This window comes from Alosa sapidissima, chromosome 10, assembly GCF_018492685.1.
Source record: "Alosa sapidissima isolate fAloSap1 chromosome 10, fAloSap1.pri, whole genome shotgun sequence".
Lineage (NCBI taxonomy): Eukaryota > Metazoa > Chordata > Actinopteri > Clupeiformes > Clupeidae > Alosa > Alosa sapidissima.
The window spans coordinates 24,375,687-24,393,393 of NC_055966.1; the positions used below are offsets into that span (position 1 = coordinate 24,375,687).

Sequence of the window (17,707 nt, forward strand, 5' to 3'; positions counted from 1 at the left end):
CATCCATAACGGCAACACAATGCAATGGTATTTAGTTGGCGTTATGGACAGTTTTGCGTAGAATTGCCCCCATCCAACCCTGTGATGGTATCAGCTGATTCTGTGTGGTATCCCTCAGTGTTAATGCTCCCCTCTGCTCTGCCAGTGTGCCTGGGCCTGGCAGCGGTCAACCAGGCAGTGAAGGAGGGCAAACCGGCCCAGACGCTGCGGGTGCTCCGGCTACCTGAGGTGTCTCTGAGGAGCATGCTGGACCAATGTGCCGCTGCCTACCAGACCGAGCTCACAGCCCTGCTCCGTGCCAAAGCCGTCGGAGGTTAGAGCCCATCTCCTCTTCTTTTACAACAAGTGTCTGTGCCCTTTTTTGTGGATAATCCCCCTGCTACATTCCCTGGTGGAATGTTTCAGGAAAATTACTCTAGAGTCTCTCAATTTATCAGAATTACCGGTAATCTGTTTTTATTATTTAATGGTTATCATAGAAAGACTAGATGAAGATTGAAGCATTACTAAACCGCATTACAATAATGCATGTCATCATTTACTTGAACTATATTGTTAGCAAGTATGTTTAACCATGACCTTTCCACTGTAGTCATTTCCCCTCTCCCAGGTTAATGCCATGAACCATGCCATGAATGCCATGCCATAATTTAGCTGATGTCAGTCATTCTGTAAGTGTTGAGTTGCAGAGAATGAGTCCTTGAGACAGAGGTTACTGATCGTGTATCTGTGTGTGTCTGTTCAGGTGATAACCGAAGCCCTTGGATTCGGACCAAGATCCAGGATGGCAGCTCCTATTACTTCCACCTGCAGAAGCTGGAGGGCACCTGGGACAGGCCACAGGGTTTCGTGCACAACAGCATGTTCCTGGCCCACGAGGAGATCCAGGTAACTCGGTCACTGCTGCTAGGCACGGGATCCAGTTCCACAGAGCTATTATTAGGACCTTTAATGAAACAGTAGTGTCTTTTAGGTGATGGGCCTAGGGAGAGTGATAACGATGATATTGATGTGCGTTTATTTGTTTGTTTGTTTGTTTGGCTTTATGTATTTAAATTCAGTTTCAGTGTCCTCTGAATGACATTCATACATTAGCTTAGATGTAAACTTGCATCATGGTGCTGTTGACATTGAGCACCACACTCCATGGCTAACTGTGACACTACTACCCCCTGCAGGCCATTCTGAACAGTGTGACCTCAGCCCACAGTAGGGAAGCACAGTGGAAGGCCAGCAGTCACCTGGTGGTGGCGCTGCAGGCTCGAGTCCGAGGCTTCCTGGTCAGGAGGAAGCTGGCAGAGCGCCTCCACTTCCTCAACACCCACTTGCCTGCCATCGTCACTATCCAGGTAAGCGTCCAGTGATGGGGAACTGGACCTTACACCACGCAAGGGTCTACATTCAGGTTCTTATACAGGGGTGGGCACTGCATTCATAAGCGAGCCTACTGAGTGAATGCTCCAGTTCGCATATGTTTAATAGTTTCCTTGGATTTCTGTAATATGGGCAATGATATGGGCCAAACTGTTGAGGCTGCACATTTGATGTAACTTTGTTGTTGGCACGATCATTAGTGAGGAGTTGTTCTAAGGTGATAACCAGGATGTTCAAAAATCCAACGCAGGATTGAATAGTTCAGCTGCCGGGCACCCAACAACATGGGATCAACTATTAGCGATAGAGACCGCGTTAAGGAAGTGGTATACTCCTCCGTAGACATTTGTGCACGTCAAAGACGTGCGTCATTGATGCGGGGTCACAATTGTTGTGTGGCACACGACACCCCCTGCATGCTGCATTGGTGACGCAATTCTCGTCTCACGCCACGGGACTATACCAGGCCTTTTTACAGCTTCTATAATGCTGTTTGTTTATGTATTGATAAATATATTGACTGTGTTCTTAGTCTCACTGGAGAAGGTTCCTTCAGCAAAGGGCCTATAAAGAGAGGCTGCAGTATCTCTACCGCAACTGGAGGGCTATTGTCAAGGTGAGGGCTTCTGAACGATTCCTTTTCTGAATTATTATTATACCTAAATCGTAGTTTGTTAACTGATTTTTTTTTTTTTTTTTGTTTAACTTGTTTTAATGTCACTTCCTGGTCTTCAGATCCAAGCCACTGTAAAAATGTGGCTGGCCCGCAGGAAGTATCTGGCCCGGATGAGGTATTATAGGAGACATGTAAGTCACACAGATGAGTTTAACATTATAATTTTGTCACAATATTTAATTTTAACAAAGAATATGTTGACATTTATTACAGATATAAATATCTATCTTTAAATGTTTTCTCAACTCTTCAGGTTGGTGCCATCATAAGGATCCAGGCCTTTGTCAGAGCCAACAAGGCTCGTGAGGAGTACAGGATGCTGGGTATGTCACAAGTCACTAAACCATTGTGTTGGTTACTAAGTCTTAGTCAGTGCCTGTTTTAAGCCACATCTTACTGTTAGTATAAATAATATCTTCTCGTTGTCTCTTCTCATTTTTAGTCCACTCCACCACCCCTTCCTTGTCTGTGGTGCGCAAGTTTGCCCACTTGCTGGAGCTGGGCGATAACGACATCCGCCAGGAGGGGGAGCTGCTGCGCCAGCGGGAGGAGGTGGTGCGCACCATCCGCTCCAACCAGCAGCTGGAGACCGACCTGGACATCATGGACCTGAAGATCGGCCTGCTTGTCCGCAATAGGGTCACCCTGCAGGTGAGGAGCTCCTGGGGTTTTCAATGGTACACATGTGAAGGTTTTTTTTGTAGCTTTAGATGCTCATAGGCACACAGCATCATGTATTTTTTTTCCCTGCTAAGATATGAGTAGATCTGATCTAAGGTGGTTTACTGCATTTTACTTAGTTTTACGTACTGGATAAATTAAGCTCAAATTATTCCTGCAATGGTATACTCGTGAATATTTTGTTTTGTAGTATTACATATTAGCTAAGAGCAGATCTGAACTAAGGTGGTTTACATGAGAACAGGAGGTGGTGTCCCACTGCAAGAAGCTGACCAAGAAGAACAAAGAGCAGCTGGCAGACATGATGGACCTCAACAAGCACAAGGGCCTGAAGTCTCTGAGCAAAGAGAACAGGGAGAAGCTGGAGGCCTACCAGCACCTCTTCTACCTGCTCCAGGTGAGCTCCTGGGCTTCTCTAAGCTGTGTAACTAGGGATGTAACGATTACCGGTATAATGGTAAACCGCGATAAAAATGTTGACGATAACAATTACCGTTTTCTTTTCAAATATGATTATCACGGTTGATTACCGCGGTGTGGAAACAGTGTGTTTAATCCTTTCCAGCTACATCCGAGCCTGCTTTTGACATACAGTAGGCCTGGTACAATGAAATAAAACTGGTACCCTGCTGATTCTGTTGTCTAATTGATGGTTTTAACTACAATTCGGATTAGGCTACCCTGGATTTTAAAAGGCGGAATATTTTCACCACAAAATGTGCACTGTATCATGTAGCCACTCTGCGTCTTTTTATGTTCGCGTCCACATTAAATCCATTCTACTCACGTTGTCAGGAGAATACAGTAGCCTAAAGTTTTATTTAGAACACTTACTTTGGTCTCACTCATTGGATCCAAATAACAGAAATAGCAAACTGCAAGTTATGTTAGGGTAAGTTAAGCTATAAGCATATAGCTTAAACATGAAGAAAAGAGTGAACAGGACACTTTTTGAAACTATTTCAGCTTGTGTAGGCCTATCAGTGCTTTCTGAACATATTGAACACACTTTTAGAAATACCGTGATAATACCGAAAACCGTGATCATTTTGGTCACTATAACCGTGAGGTTAAATTTTCATACTGTTACATCCCTATGTGTAACAGAATGCATTTACAATACATTTGAAACCTAGCTAACCGTGTGTGTGTGTGTGGTCTCCCCTGGCAGACGCAGCCCCAATACCTGGCGCAACTGATCTTTCTGATGCCCCAGAACAAGTCGACCAGCTTCATGGAGGCGGTCATCTTCACCCTCTTCAACTACGGATCGGACTGTAGAGAGGCTTACCTCCTGCTCCAGCTCTTCACCACTGCCCTGCGCCACGAGATCAAGTGAGGGACCACACACACACACTCTCACACACTGTAACACAACAAATGGAAAATACTAATACCTTTTTGAAATGGTGTCTTCAATCATATATTTCCATGTATTGGTATTGGAAACTCCACGTATGGATTTCAATTAATAACCATCACCTTTCTTTCTTCTATGATCATGAAATCACCTCTCAGTTAGTGATCTCTCTCTCTCTCTCAACCTCTTTTCCCATAGAGTGAAGGTGGACCAGCCTCAGGAGGTGGTGACTGGAAACCCCACCGTCATCAAGATGCTGGTCAGCTTCTACCGGCACGCCCGCGGCCAGAACGCCCTGCAGGACATCCTGGGCCCAGCCATCAGGGAGGTGTTGCAGGACCGCTCCCTCAGCATCCGCACCGACCCCGTGGAGATCTACAAGACCTGGATCAACCAGACAGAGACCCAGACTGGCCACAAGAGGTCAGTCTGAAGCACTTGACAAGCACATTTGGTTTGAGGAATTTTAGGAATATTTAAGAATATTTTTCTCCCGTTATCTGTTAAAGCCCACTCAAACAACAAGCGAATTGCCGGCCAGGTTTATGCCACTTTAAAGTGTCATAACTCCATAAAGTAGATTCATAAAGCCATGACGTCACAGGTGTTCACTCTAGTTGCCAATTGTACACACTAGTTAGCAATTGTTTATTAATGCAGTTTCTGGGGGTTCATCTTTTGAGCCATGGGCGTTGAAGCTGACCTGGTTGACCCTGTGTCTGTATCTGTCTTCCCTGTCAGCATGCTGCCCTATGAGGTGAGTGCAGAGCAGGCTCTCGGTCACCCGGAGGTGCAGCAGCGCCTCGACATCACCATCACCAACCTCAAGACCCTCACCGACCGCGTGCTCAACGCCATCACCAGTAACCTGCACAAGCTACCGTGAGTTTAGAGGCCTTTCCAGCTGATACCTCTAACTTTTAATATTAGTCATTCAGATGCTCACTCACACTCTCACTCTCTCGTTAGCTGACCTGTCTGTCATTCTTTTTTTATGTTCTACATGTCCACTCTCTGTCTGTAATGTCCAAGACATGTTCTGTTTTCTTCTCCAATCCCCTGCATTGTCCAGTTATGGCTTGCGCTACACTGCCAAAGTCCTGAGGGATGCGCTGCAGGAGAAATTTCCTCAGGCCAGTGAGGAGGATCTTTATAAGGTTAGCAGGAGTTTTTAGCATCAAGCATTTTTTCACTGGCTGTTATATACATACAGGTACAAACACTTGTACATATCTGGGTATCATACTGGCTTCTGTGAGCGTTTCTTATCAACATGTGAAATTCTGTTCTGGATACCTACCTACTACATACAACATAGGGCTGGGCGATATGAACCAAAAGTCATATCCCGATATATTTAGGTCGAATATCGATATATGATATATATCCCGATATTTTTTCTGCAAAATTAGAGCTGTAAAATGAAATGTTCAGTCAAATATGAGTAGTTTTATTGAAAACTCACTACTCAAATAACAATAAAATCTAAACATAAAACTGGAGTGCCTTTTTTGAAATCAAAGCTCCGTAAGGTGCACATTTAAATAAAAAATAAAAATCTTAAATAAAAATAGCCTATAAAATAAAATAGGCCAATCTTTTTCTGAAATAAATATATTTATATGAGAAAAGTAGCGTGCAGTTTCACAGGAGTGCAGAGAGGGGAGCAGTGCAGAGAGCTCCGGTCAGCGGCTTGCGTGGAGCAAGGATCACGGCGCAAATTTGAACTATATCGATATATGCGATATGGTCTAATTCCATATCGCATTTTAAAATATATCGATAAATCTTTTATATCGATATATCGCCCAGCCCTAATACAACATACTACCTTAGTTGACTGTAACTCTTAAGTTTTATTATTTACCTAGAGTAAAGGGGTGCCTGTTTCTACTTCACTGAAGTGCATTAAGTTGAGTTTGGTAAAATATTGAAACGGTTTAGTCTTAATTAGAAATCGTTCCTTCAGCAGATAAAAAAAGACTTCCTATATAATTTTCGGTGTTTTTGTTCCCCCTGACTGTCGGCCTGTTTGTCCAGATTGTGGGGAACCTGGTGTACTACCGCTACATGAACCCAGCGGTGGTGGCGCCGGACGGCTTCGACGTGGTGGAGTTCTCGGCAGGCTCCGCCCTGCTGCCGGACCAGCGGCGCACGCTTGGCTCCATCGCCCGCGTGTTGCAGCAGGCTGCCGCCCTCAAGCATTTCCATGGCGACAGCTCCCATCTGCGCGCCCTGAACGACTACATCACCACCACTCACGCCAAGTTCAGGTCAGTGCTACGGCTTTGATCTTCTGTTTGTTTTTCTGTTCATGTTGTTTACTGCATTTTCAGTAGTTGTTTTTTGTGTGTGTTTGAATTCCCTTCTAATATCTGAATTTTAGCAGATAACTAAATATTGAATTATATCCTTTATATTGAATGAATTTTTTGCTGATATTGAACATTAAAATGTGTGGAGAGGGGGGATGGATGAATATCTGAAATTGCTGAATAACTGAAAATGTCTTGTTCTCTTGCCTACAGGAAGTACCTGAAAGCGGCCTGTGATGTGCCAGAACCGGGCGAGCGCTTCAGCATCGACGAGTACTCCGAGATGGTGATCCTCAACAAGCCACTCATCTACATCTCCATCAGCGAACTCCTCAACACCCACAAGGTCTCACCTTTTTTTTCTGGATCAGTAGCCTCTGCTAAGAACCCACAAGGTCTCACTTTTTTTTCTTCTGGATCAGTGGCCTCTGATAAGAACTAACTGCAGGAAATGGTAGTTTAAAGAACTATACTATCTATCAAAAAGTAGGCTAACTGCTTCCAAACAGCTTGAGAATTTTTATCTAATGAATTATTTTGTTTTCGGTCTGCTTTTGTTAACACAGATAAAAAGCTTTCAATGCAGTCAGCATTTTGTAAATATTTGAATAAATGCTTGATCTATAAATAATTGAACATACTGTTGGTGGTTAATGTGCCTAATGTTGTTGTGTTGTCTTGTGTAGCTGCTTCTAGAGCACAAGGACTCGCTGTGCCAGGACCCTTCTGACCCTCTGCTGGAGCTGCTCAGAGACGTTGGGAAGGTGCCCTCTGTTCAGGCCATCATTGGTCAGTTCCCACACTTTAACTCCACTTCAACTCAACTTTTAACTTCAGAATGATCAATCAAAAGTGCAATGTGTTGTGTTTTTTTTTTTTTTTTTTTTTTAGTTGAATGTATTGCTATTTGTTTTGTTGTATATTTCTTTGTAAATTATTTGTTATGGTGCTGGGTTGGGTTTTAAAGCTTGTTTTGAAATGTGTATGTGTTAATAGGAGAGGGGGTGGTGAACGCTGGAGATCCCAACATGGAGCAGACCCTGGCCCAGTACAGCAAGCTGGAGGTTTCCCTGACCCTCACCAGCAAATTCGACGTGTTCAAAAGCACGGATGACCGTCCTGATGCCAAAGGCATTCTCCTTAGGTAGGACTGCGCTCCGTAGATTGTTTAACACACAGACAGTTCCGCTGGTACGGTTTATTTGGAACTGATTTCACTCATTCGTTCCATCTCCTGGTGCAGGAACTTTACTGGTTAGGTCATCTGAAACGTTTTCTTTTTTAAAGAATTCTCAGGATTGCTTTTTCTGATTCATTTTTAAAGAATTTGTGATGGTGATGTGTTACAGTGTGTGAGTTGAGTGCTCTACTTTGTTCTGCAGCACCAAGCAGCTGATCATCGACGTGATCCGAACCCAGCCTGGGGAAACCCTGAGTGAAGTGCTGAGAGCTTCAGTCTCCAAAGACCAGGTAACGACTGTCACTGTTCGCTGCGGGACCTGCTCTCGGCGAATTATGACAGGATTGTCGCAGAAAAGAAAAATGTTTAGTTGTAGTTTCAGAAAAGGTGACCAGAATTAAGCAATATAACACGAGTGAGAGTGGGGTTGGTCATGGATATTCCCACGGGTGTCGTTCGGCCGTAGCCACGAGGCCGGAGGCCGAGTGGCGCAGGCAACAACAGCCGTGGGAATATCCATGACCAATCCCACGATCACGAGTGCTATATTGCTTTTATACAACAATTCTACCACAAACTAAATAATCTGAAAACACCCCATTATTGTTTAAACATGTTAATTTCGATATCGTTTTTACGCATCAAAAATAGTTCCCTTTTCAATAGACAGCGTCTTGGTTGCTAGGTAACCAACATTCCAGATCATAGACATAATATACATAGACGCCGCATCGACCGCTGCTCCCTACTGATTTGGAGCCGCCATCTTGGACCGGTCATCCACTCCACTCAGTGTAATCTGTTTGGCCGGTGCAATGAGCTGTCAGCACACTTAATTAATCATATCTCACTGAATACCGAACAGATTTTCACGCGGTTTTTTTTGCTGCAAAGGTCATACATGTAGCTATGATACAGGCCACATTGTTCGAAAATACAAAATACAACCAATAGTACGGTAATGTTAAATCTTACTTGTGAAAAGTAAATCCCCCGAGTATGGTCCGCCGATTTGAGCAGGAACATGCTGCACAGTGCTGTCATCTTGTGTTTTCTGCTGCAACGCAATGAGGAGTATGACCGGTCCAAGATGGCGGCCGCATTTCTTGTTTCCAGCAGCCAATGCAGCGTCTATGTATATTATGTCTATGTTCCAGATCCCTCGTTACGGGTCTTTGGTTTACGTGTCTTCTTGAAAGAAATGTTGAAAGTCGGGCTGAAATCACATTCATATCTAGCTTTGCTGCATGCATGTTCCAAGGACACTGGGCCATGTCATGTAAGGGACATGGTACTGCAAAAAAAACGGAAACATGGCCTACATTGCAGAACCACTCAACTTTATTAATTTATGGTGAATAAATGTTACACTACTGTGCAGAGCCCCATATGTTTTTCTGACACGATGCTAGCACGTTAGCAGCGGTTAGCTAACTATGCTAACGTTAGTTATCTACAAGTCTCTTCCAAGTGACAATCATATTATAGGCCCTACACAATGCTGGCAATGCTGAGAACAATTAGCATCCTCGTTTATCTTACTTACATTGAGTTGACTGTGTGGCTTAATCCACAGATGTGGTGAAGCACTGTTTCGTTATGGTTTGCTAAGGAGTAACCCATTGCTTAAAATAGTGGAGAGCTGGGATGAGAACATTGTGTCAAATCTGTGCAAAGTCTGAGTTGAAATGTCCAGGGATATTCCAACTCATGGAACGTCTCTCGGCCAATCAGAAACAAATAAATAGTTCCATAGAACCCAATTGTTGTATAATAGAATATAACTGATATACTATACTTATATGCATTATGTAAAATATACATTATAGTGAATAAATATACTGTATACACTTTACTCTTACTACATCCATAGTGTATTTAGTGAATAAATAATTAATTTGCGCAGTACAATATGAGATAGGCAAACCTTTTTTAAAGTTGTAAATGGGAGAGATAACATCTCACATTAAAGGTATTGATTGAGTGCAAGCATAAAACCAGAGGGACAGAACAGAACAAGAAAGGGCCTCACGGGCCACTCGGATGATGTGTGAGTGTAGCCGCTTGTGTGGAGTGAGGGCTCCATGGTACCAGCTCCTGTGTCCCTGTGTCCTCAGGAGGCGCAGCACGGCTGGATGATGCACCGGCGGGCCCAGAGGGACGCTCGCACCCCTGAGAAGATGAAACGCAACCAGTCCCTCGTCGCCGACGGCAACCTGTCCCTGGAGGAGAAGAAGAGGAAGATCCAGCGCAGCCTGCGCAGGCTGGAGGCACTCGGCGTTCTGACACCCCCCGACTCTGAGAACCAGATCCTGCAGCTCATCGCTAAGGTACGCGCACTGAGGAATGCTGGGGCTGAACCTCGGAGGAGTTGGGGCAGCAGCGTCTCCAAGGGCCAAGTTTAACAGAATAGGTTGAATTAGAATAGATTTAGTTTGACCTCTGCCCTTTTAATAAGTGACTTCACAACCACCATCAGAAGAGTATCAGTTGATGTGAAGACGCCTTGCTGTTTCTTATAGAACAGTTTCCATTACCTTAAGGCACTCATTTCAGCTATCATAAGACACTGCATCCTTAACAAGAACATTCCATATTGTGCCGTACTCAACTTAACCTTTCTACAAACCTTGTGTGCATCTGCAAATCTTTAGGTACTGTTTGCTAAGGACAAGCATACTCATTCCACTTCCAAGCTATGTGTTATGAAATGTTATTTCCTACTCAGGAATCTCACTCCGATTCATTTGACGGCTTTAGGGCCTCGTTTAAACCATTTGTTGTGTGGGCCCTGCAGCATTAACCGCCCTGCCTTAGCAACCCCGTTTTACCACGATCTGTTAAATTGACTGTATTCAGGTTTATTTGCCATTTGCACAGATTACGCAGATAATCAGTCCAATAAAAGGGCTTACAGCAGGATATCTCCCATAGCATAATAATTAGTCGTTACATAATTGAATCGGAGCTCAAGCAAACGAGGTGGTGGCGGTGAGTCGACGCCGGTAACGAGCCACATCTGTGTCTGTGGTGCAGGACATCCGGCATCAGCGGCTGTACCGGCAGCGGCGCCAGGCCGAACTGGTGAAGCTGAAGCAGACGCTGCACAGCCTGCACTGCAAAAGCTCCTTCCACAGCGAGCAGGTGGACTACTACAGCCAGTACATCACCACCTGCTTGCAGAACCTCACCGTCAAGAACGGGTAAGGCAACATGATTGAATGTCCTGTGTGTGTGTGTGTGTGTGTGTGTGTGTGTGTGTGTGTGGATTCTGTTTTTCTCTGTAGTCCAGGCAAAGTAAGGTCTGACCCAAAACTAATTGCAACAGAATTTATTTTCACATTTTTATATTTCAATTGGTGATCTAAACACCATAGTAAAAATCCAGTTGGTGGAAATATGTTAAAATGAGGGTTGTTTTAGGCATTATCCTTCAGCAAATACTGACAAAACTGTAATAAGAATGTTGTAAAATAAGCATTCTAAAGAATATCTGAACCCATCTAACTTAACATGGAATTTTAGAATATTGCATTGTTGAGGAACATTCTTTTATTTTCAAAGAGTTAGTATATTTCTCAGGCTTATTTCAGACTTGTTTGTTGCTAATTGGTGTCTATTTTTTTTTATTTTGGCCCTTTGAATCAATGGAAATGGTTGTTCAGTCTTTAAATAGAGCCAGTGTGTTTTTGCATTTAAGTGTTCCACAATGTTAAAGTTGTACAAACATATAGTTAAGCATTATTCAGCCTAGGAAAGCCTAGGGTCTGATTTAGAGGTCACTGAATCATATACAGTATATCACATGAAAGTATCAGTCCATCATTTTCCAAGACTTATACCCGGGTTGACTGATCTTTTGAGACTGTCTGTCCAATCAGAGAGACCTGTATGATGCCTCTTTACTTTGCACAATTTTGGCTAAAAAAGTAATCAGACAGCACAGTATGTTTATGTAAGTGAATGAATGAAGGAAAATTGTAAAGGCAAAGTTGAAGATGGACATGATCATGTCCAGATTCAACAGACAGGTGCAGATAACTGCAGCTAGCCTCCAAAGAGGTGACTATTGTTGTGACGTCTGGCAAAAGGTGCATGCTATACTAATAAATATAGTTTAAGATTAATTAAAATGCATGCCTATGCATGGGTCATGGTTTTACCAAAATCATAGAACAACCAAAATTATACATATTCTAAAAGCATATGCCCTACATGAAATATAGCATTAATCAACTTATGTCCCATCTTCCTCCATACCATGCATAATACATACTCCTCTATTCTGTATAGGCGAATCAAGTGAACAGCTGATGCATTTTGACCTGCATTATTAAGGGAAACAAATTAAACATCATAAACTATATATTTTCTAAAAGCATATAACCTCTAGAAGTGATATGACTCCAAAAAGGACATGTCCCATCTTCCTCCATGCCATGCACAATACATTGCCCTATATTCTATATAGGCGAATCTTGTGTAAAGCGGATACATTTTAGCCTATACTTAGTCTACTATATTTAGTCTATGGAAGACAAATTAAACACCCTAAACTATATATTTTCTAAAAGCATATGCCCTCTAGATGAGATATGATACCAGTTAAGTATTATCTTCCTCCATGCCTTGGACATGGTACATATTCCTGTATTGCATTTACTCTGTATTAAAACACATAGATTTTAATATATCGCTGAAAAAGGTAGAGCATTCCAAAATGTTCAATGTTAACATTTAAAATCATATTATTGTTTAATTTAACCATCATTTGTCCTCAGATTCACACCTGTGGGCTGAATAGTAATTGAGATATAGGGCTATATTTGTCTAATACGCATGGTCACTAGCAAATAGCTTAGGTGTTTGTACAGTCCACATTGGGTGTGGTTTTGTTTTCAAAAGTCCGGCACCTGGCGCAAAAAGGTGGATCTTATGTTTCTTAGTTAGTCATGGGTGTGTTTTGGGCGTTACATCCTTTAAACCAATGAGAGTGACATCGGTCATTCCCTTTTAACAGCAAGCAGTTGGACTTCAAACAGCGCATCGGTATTGTGATAGTCAGCGGCCCATTTGAAGGAATTTGCTTGCATGCGAGACCGTATGGAACAGGTATTCCACTAAACCATGCTTTAAAACCTAGCAGAGTATAGCCTATAAACGCATCTGCACTCGTCTATTATTTGAACTCATTGGCAAAGTAAAACTAACTTCTCCGTGGTGTCATAGTCAACACAAAACAGTTACACAGTTAATTACGCTATTGACTGACAATAGGTTACCATTGACAAAATAGCCTGAAAAAGGCAACACTTACCCCAATAGTGTTTAAATGACTGAATTAGAAACCTAAGGACATCTATCCTGCAGAGGAGTTGCTTACATCTCGTGACAGTGCGTCTTCAGATGTGCTCCATATGTGCCTCTCGCCTATTCACTTTTAACTGTCATTAACATTACATTACATTACATTTGGCTGACGCTTTTTAACCAAAGCGACTAACAACATGGTAAACAGTAAGTTTTAGAACAATTCTCACAATTTTAGGACAGTTTAAAAAAACACATTAGAGTACAGTAAGAATAAGTGCGTCGGTGAGTGCTGTATTAACAATTTGCAAATGATGGTGAATGGTGAAACTACTCATTGTGAGACGTATTTCCTGATATCTTTATTATAATTATTATGTTCCCCATTGTAATCATAAAACAAAATTGAATGTCCGCACACTTGCTCCCGTTTTGCTTTTTCTTTAATTTCACCAAGTGAACGTTTTCGAGCTACACGCTCTTCTTCAGACTTGAATCAAGATAGACACACGTCATACTTATTAGGTAGAAAGGGTCACATAGTACATCAATCAAGTTCTAATTGGAAGGCACACCCACTGCAGAGAGGTGCATCCCAAAGTACCAATAGACATCCACAAATATTTTTCACCACACTACACCAGTCTCTACCAAATATACAAAAAATACAGAAAATATATACATATATACATGCATACAAACATAAACACATATTTTGAAGTTCTTTCTAAAACACTTCTTAGAGTGTACAAAGAAGTCTATTCAGAGTACTTGACATAGCATCAGGCCCTATGGCCATCATAATTTCAAGTAAGCATGATATATGACCAGATGATGGTCTGAACTAACTTGTACTTGATCATCTTCCTGAATCTCAATATTATCACAAATGTGGGCAAATTTCTAAGTCAGCCCAAGTCAGTTATGATGTCATCACATCACCAAAAGTATTGATTTTACCAAAAATATTTGTCAGTATTTTAAACTACAAAAATACATACCTATAAAGTATTTTGATACAAAATACGAAGCCGTTTTTTTTCAACCCAGTCAAATACAAATTACGAATATACAATATATTTTGTATTTGAAATATGGAATACATGTAATAAATACTGCTCATCCCTGTAGGCATCACTTGTTCTGAGATACCATGTTTGTTTCAGGAGATATAATGAAGAATATAGGCGTAATTCAGTTATAGTGGAACATTTAATGGTTGCCACGGCGACCATTAGGGTTTTTTGATAATGGTTATATATGTTCTATTATATCTGAAAATGCTCAGGGCTCCAAACTGTACAAGTTCACCAAGTTTCATGCCTTTATGAAAGAATTTGACCTAATTTTCACATATCCCCTGTACTATGAAAGTTCAATAAAACTGCCAAAGGTGCAGCTTTTCGCCATTGACCAATGCACAAATAATTCCAATTTTGACAATGTTCCACCACTTGGATTTTCATGGACTTTTGGTATGTGATATGGGAAGGTTTCATGAACTCAATACAACAAAAATAATATCTGTTGCAATTAGTTTTGGGTTGGGTGTTTTTTTTTTTTTCTCACAGATTGCCTGGACTACTGTGTCTGCAAAATTGTCTGAGTTGGCTGACAAAAACAGAATGTCAAATGCCTTGGCTGATTGGTGACAAATTTCAATTAATAGTGCATTTCTCCCTTGATGAGCTGCAACCACAGAAAAAAAACACAGAGAGATGAATGAATCAACTGAAAGCCTTTTAACTCCAAACCATGCACAAATTGGCACACGGATCGGGATGCTAATATGATTACAAATTCTCATTTGCTTTTTAAAATAAAGATACATAGGCAGTCACATGGTACCCATACATGGCCATATTGTAAGTAAATAATTTCTCTCTCTCTCTCTCTCTCTCTCTCTCTCTCTCTCTCTCTCATACCACACCTCCTTTTCTCTGCCTTCAGAAAGGTGAATGGGAAGAAGGCTGCAGACAGCAAGGGGAAGAAGAGCAAGCAGCCGGCTCTCACCTACACCGCCGCACGTCTACATGAGAAGGGTGTGCTGCTGGAGATCGAGGACCTGCCCGTCACCCAGTACGACCAGTTTCAAACCCCCCCCACACACACACACACACACACACACACACACACACACACACACACACACACACACACACACACACACACACACACAATTCATCCAGTTTCACCCAGACATTTTAAATCCAAATTTTAAAATTCAGTCTTCTCTTTGTATCCTTCACATGTTATTGACTTGCATCAGACAACTGTGCAATGAATGGCTGCATTGACGATTGCTCTTCTGCTCAGGTTCAAGAACGTGATCTTTGACATTGTTCCTGGCGAGGAGGGGGGCACATTCCTGGTGAAGGCACGCTTCATGGGGGTGGATATGGAACGCTTCCCGCTGAAATATCAGGTGAGCTACAACGACAGGTGCAGTACAGACGTTGGGTTTATAGCTCATGGATGTCTGTGGAGTGACTAATTGGTAGATAACCTCCAGAAGTAGGTTCGTGATGAGGTGGAAAATAATTTGATATAGCCAAAATTATTTATTACACCAGTGAAGTATTTTACAGCTGTGCTATTACCCATATATGGTCAGTAGTTCTGGTCAGAAGTGTAGATGTCCAGCCAGGACATCTGCATTATATCTCTCTGCATAATTTCTCTTTGTGATTTCCGGTTCTTTCCAGGATCTTCTCCAGCTGCAGTATGAGGGTGTTGCTGTGATGAAGATGTTTGACAAGGCCAAAGTCAACGTCAATCTGCTCATCTTCCTACTCAACAAAAAGTTCTTTAAGAAGTGAGCCAAGGTGCTGTCACCATGATTGGTTGATGTAATGACTGCACAAACACTACCATGTTTTACTACTCCATAACCGACACAGTCTATTTAGATATTGGCACAATATGACTTTATAACTATCGCAGAGGCATTCACTTATGTAGGGAGCATATTTTATACTTGTTCTTCCATCTTTTTTTTTTTTTTTTTTTTATTATCTTAAAACTCCAGTTGCTTTTGTACTTGCTGGTCCAACCTCTGCCTATTATAGATGGCCAGTTTAACAGGTACATACACTCTCGCCACTATCATTTAAGCCTAGCCAACAGGGATGCAAAGAAATTGTATCACTTTATATCACTTGTATTGTATGCTATGACAACTCCTGAGAATGACAACTCCTGAGAAATCGTTTTACGAAGTTGATTTTAACACTTGAAAGGGAAATCAGTAACTGTTTTTTACTGCCCACTTGTTTTTGTTTATAATACATTAATGTCAATGCCCCTTTATATACAGTATTTAATCATATATATGATGCCTGCGTTGATGCTTTCAGTGTGATTGTGTCGTCATTCGTTTGGCCTCCATTTTAAAGCTCTGACCAGCACCTCATGCATTATTTATGGTGCACACTTAAATAGAACACTCCAGACAGCTCGTATTATGCTTACAATCAGAGGTCCTGTGTCACCCGGCAGCTCCCATTTTACTCACGGTGGCCTTGTAACTCAGGCAGACACCATGGCACCGAGGTAACTTCCAAACCCACAGCGGTCTGCCAAAATGGCCTTCAGCAACTAAAAGAAATTGCCCGTCCTTGAACTAGCTGTATAGACAGGTAGCATAGACAGTTCTTAGAATGTCAAAAAATTTTAGTAAAGTTTGCTGTTCGGTACATGAATAAGACGTTTTTAGAATAGTGGCAGATCAAATGGCTGGCTGAGTTATGTGCCCCATTGTGCGAGGCCCCCTATTGCCTTTTCATGCTGTCTTTTTGCCGATGAAAGGTAGTTTCTCCACGGCCAGTCTGCCTTTATTGCAGCTCGTGGCATGCTAGATTCCTCATTAATTACAGGCTCCAGCATGTATTGTTTTGAGACTTTGCTCAGGCTGATAAGCAGTTCTATTTTTGAAGCACATTATTTTCAGCGCAGAAAGTTTTGAAACTCCAGTGGTCTGACAATGGCAACTTTGCTGGACCACCTGCATTGGCCATTATGTACATATTTTCTATCCTTTACTCTCCTATCCAATTTCCCCAAGACACCTCTCTCATTTAAATGTCGATTTGTATGTTCTTTTCTTTCATCTCTGTGTTATTTAGCTGTTGTCTTTTCCTTGTACTTCTGCTTCCAAACTGTATGGAAACCCAAATTATACTTCAAGGAACATAACATTTATATGTTTTTATACTGTTTTTTAAATGTAATCTCTTCAGGGTATGATGGGGCATTTTGAAAACCCTTCATAAATTTCTATTTTTTTTCCATCAAAGATCCATGTTTATCATGCCCTGATGTCCTATAATGTAATAAATATCTAAATGATTCAGCCAGTAAACTAAAAATGCTTCCTGTCTCATTTTTGGAGTTTCCCTTCCTGGAGAGCTCAAGATTTTAACCAGCAATTCAGTCTACCAGGTCTTCGAGGTTGCACTGGTCACCACCATGGGTCAAGGTCATTCTTCATGTGGAAACGGTGGGGTCTTCCCGGATGAAAGGTACAATTATCTAGGAACAGATTTAGGAATGCTATAAAGAATGCACCCCGCTTTATATATCATAAACCGAGTCAGCTAGACCTTTGCCTACGTTAATTTCTCAGAATGGACACTAGAGTGCGCGGTATTGCTGGTATTGAAATCTCAACACTTGGTGTGATGCATACGCCGATACACTGTTTCGAAGCTGTTGTAGGCACGTTGAACATCTGAGAGCTCTTGAATACGTTATGCCAAGACTCTTGGTAGTTTGTTAAAAGGACTACGTCCGTGGCTCTAGACTCGTAACTT

The 17,707-nt window shown here is 41.9% G+C and overlaps 1 protein-coding gene across 2 annotated transcripts in view; it reads left to right on the plus strand.

Annotated features, from left to right (window-relative positions):
• The window catches only part of iqgap3 (IQ motif containing GTPase activating protein 3), a 24,011-nt gene extending 6,748 nt beyond the window's left edge, over positions 1-17,263 (plus strand). For both annotated transcript variants that reach the window (XM_042106863.1, XM_042106864.1), the window contains exons 17-38: positions 146-313; positions 746-888; positions 1,179-1,349; positions 1,907-1,990; positions 2,110-2,181; positions 2,304-2,373; positions 2,493-2,701; positions 2,976-3,128; positions 3,903-4,066; positions 4,290-4,514; positions 4,833-4,973; positions 5,164-5,248; positions 6,132-6,364; positions 6,620-6,752; positions 7,093-7,195; positions 7,403-7,550; positions 7,789-7,876; positions 9,704-9,916; positions 10,623-10,789; positions 14,847-14,975; positions 15,213-15,321; positions 15,602-17,263. In XM_042106863.1, coding sequence (XP_041962797.1) covers positions 146-313; positions 746-888; positions 1,179-1,349; positions 1,907-1,990; positions 2,110-2,181; positions 2,304-2,373; positions 2,493-2,701; positions 2,976-3,128; positions 3,903-4,066; positions 4,290-4,514; positions 4,833-4,973; positions 5,164-5,248; positions 6,132-6,364; positions 6,620-6,752; positions 7,093-7,195; positions 7,403-7,550; positions 7,789-7,876; positions 9,704-9,916; positions 10,623-10,789; positions 14,847-14,975; positions 15,213-15,321; positions 15,602-15,715 — 3,122 coding nt within the window. In that variant the 3' untranslated portion in view covers positions 15,716-17,263. The remainder of the gene's footprint in view (positions 1-145; positions 314-745; positions 889-1,178; positions 1,350-1,906; positions 1,991-2,109; positions 2,182-2,303; positions 2,374-2,492; positions 2,702-2,975; positions 3,129-3,902; positions 4,067-4,289; positions 4,515-4,832; positions 4,974-5,163; positions 5,249-6,131; positions 6,365-6,619; positions 6,753-7,092; positions 7,196-7,402; positions 7,551-7,788; positions 7,877-9,703; positions 9,917-10,622; positions 10,790-14,846; positions 14,976-15,212; positions 15,322-15,601) is intronic.
• The last annotated feature ends 444 nt before the right edge of the window (positions 17,264-17,707 follow it).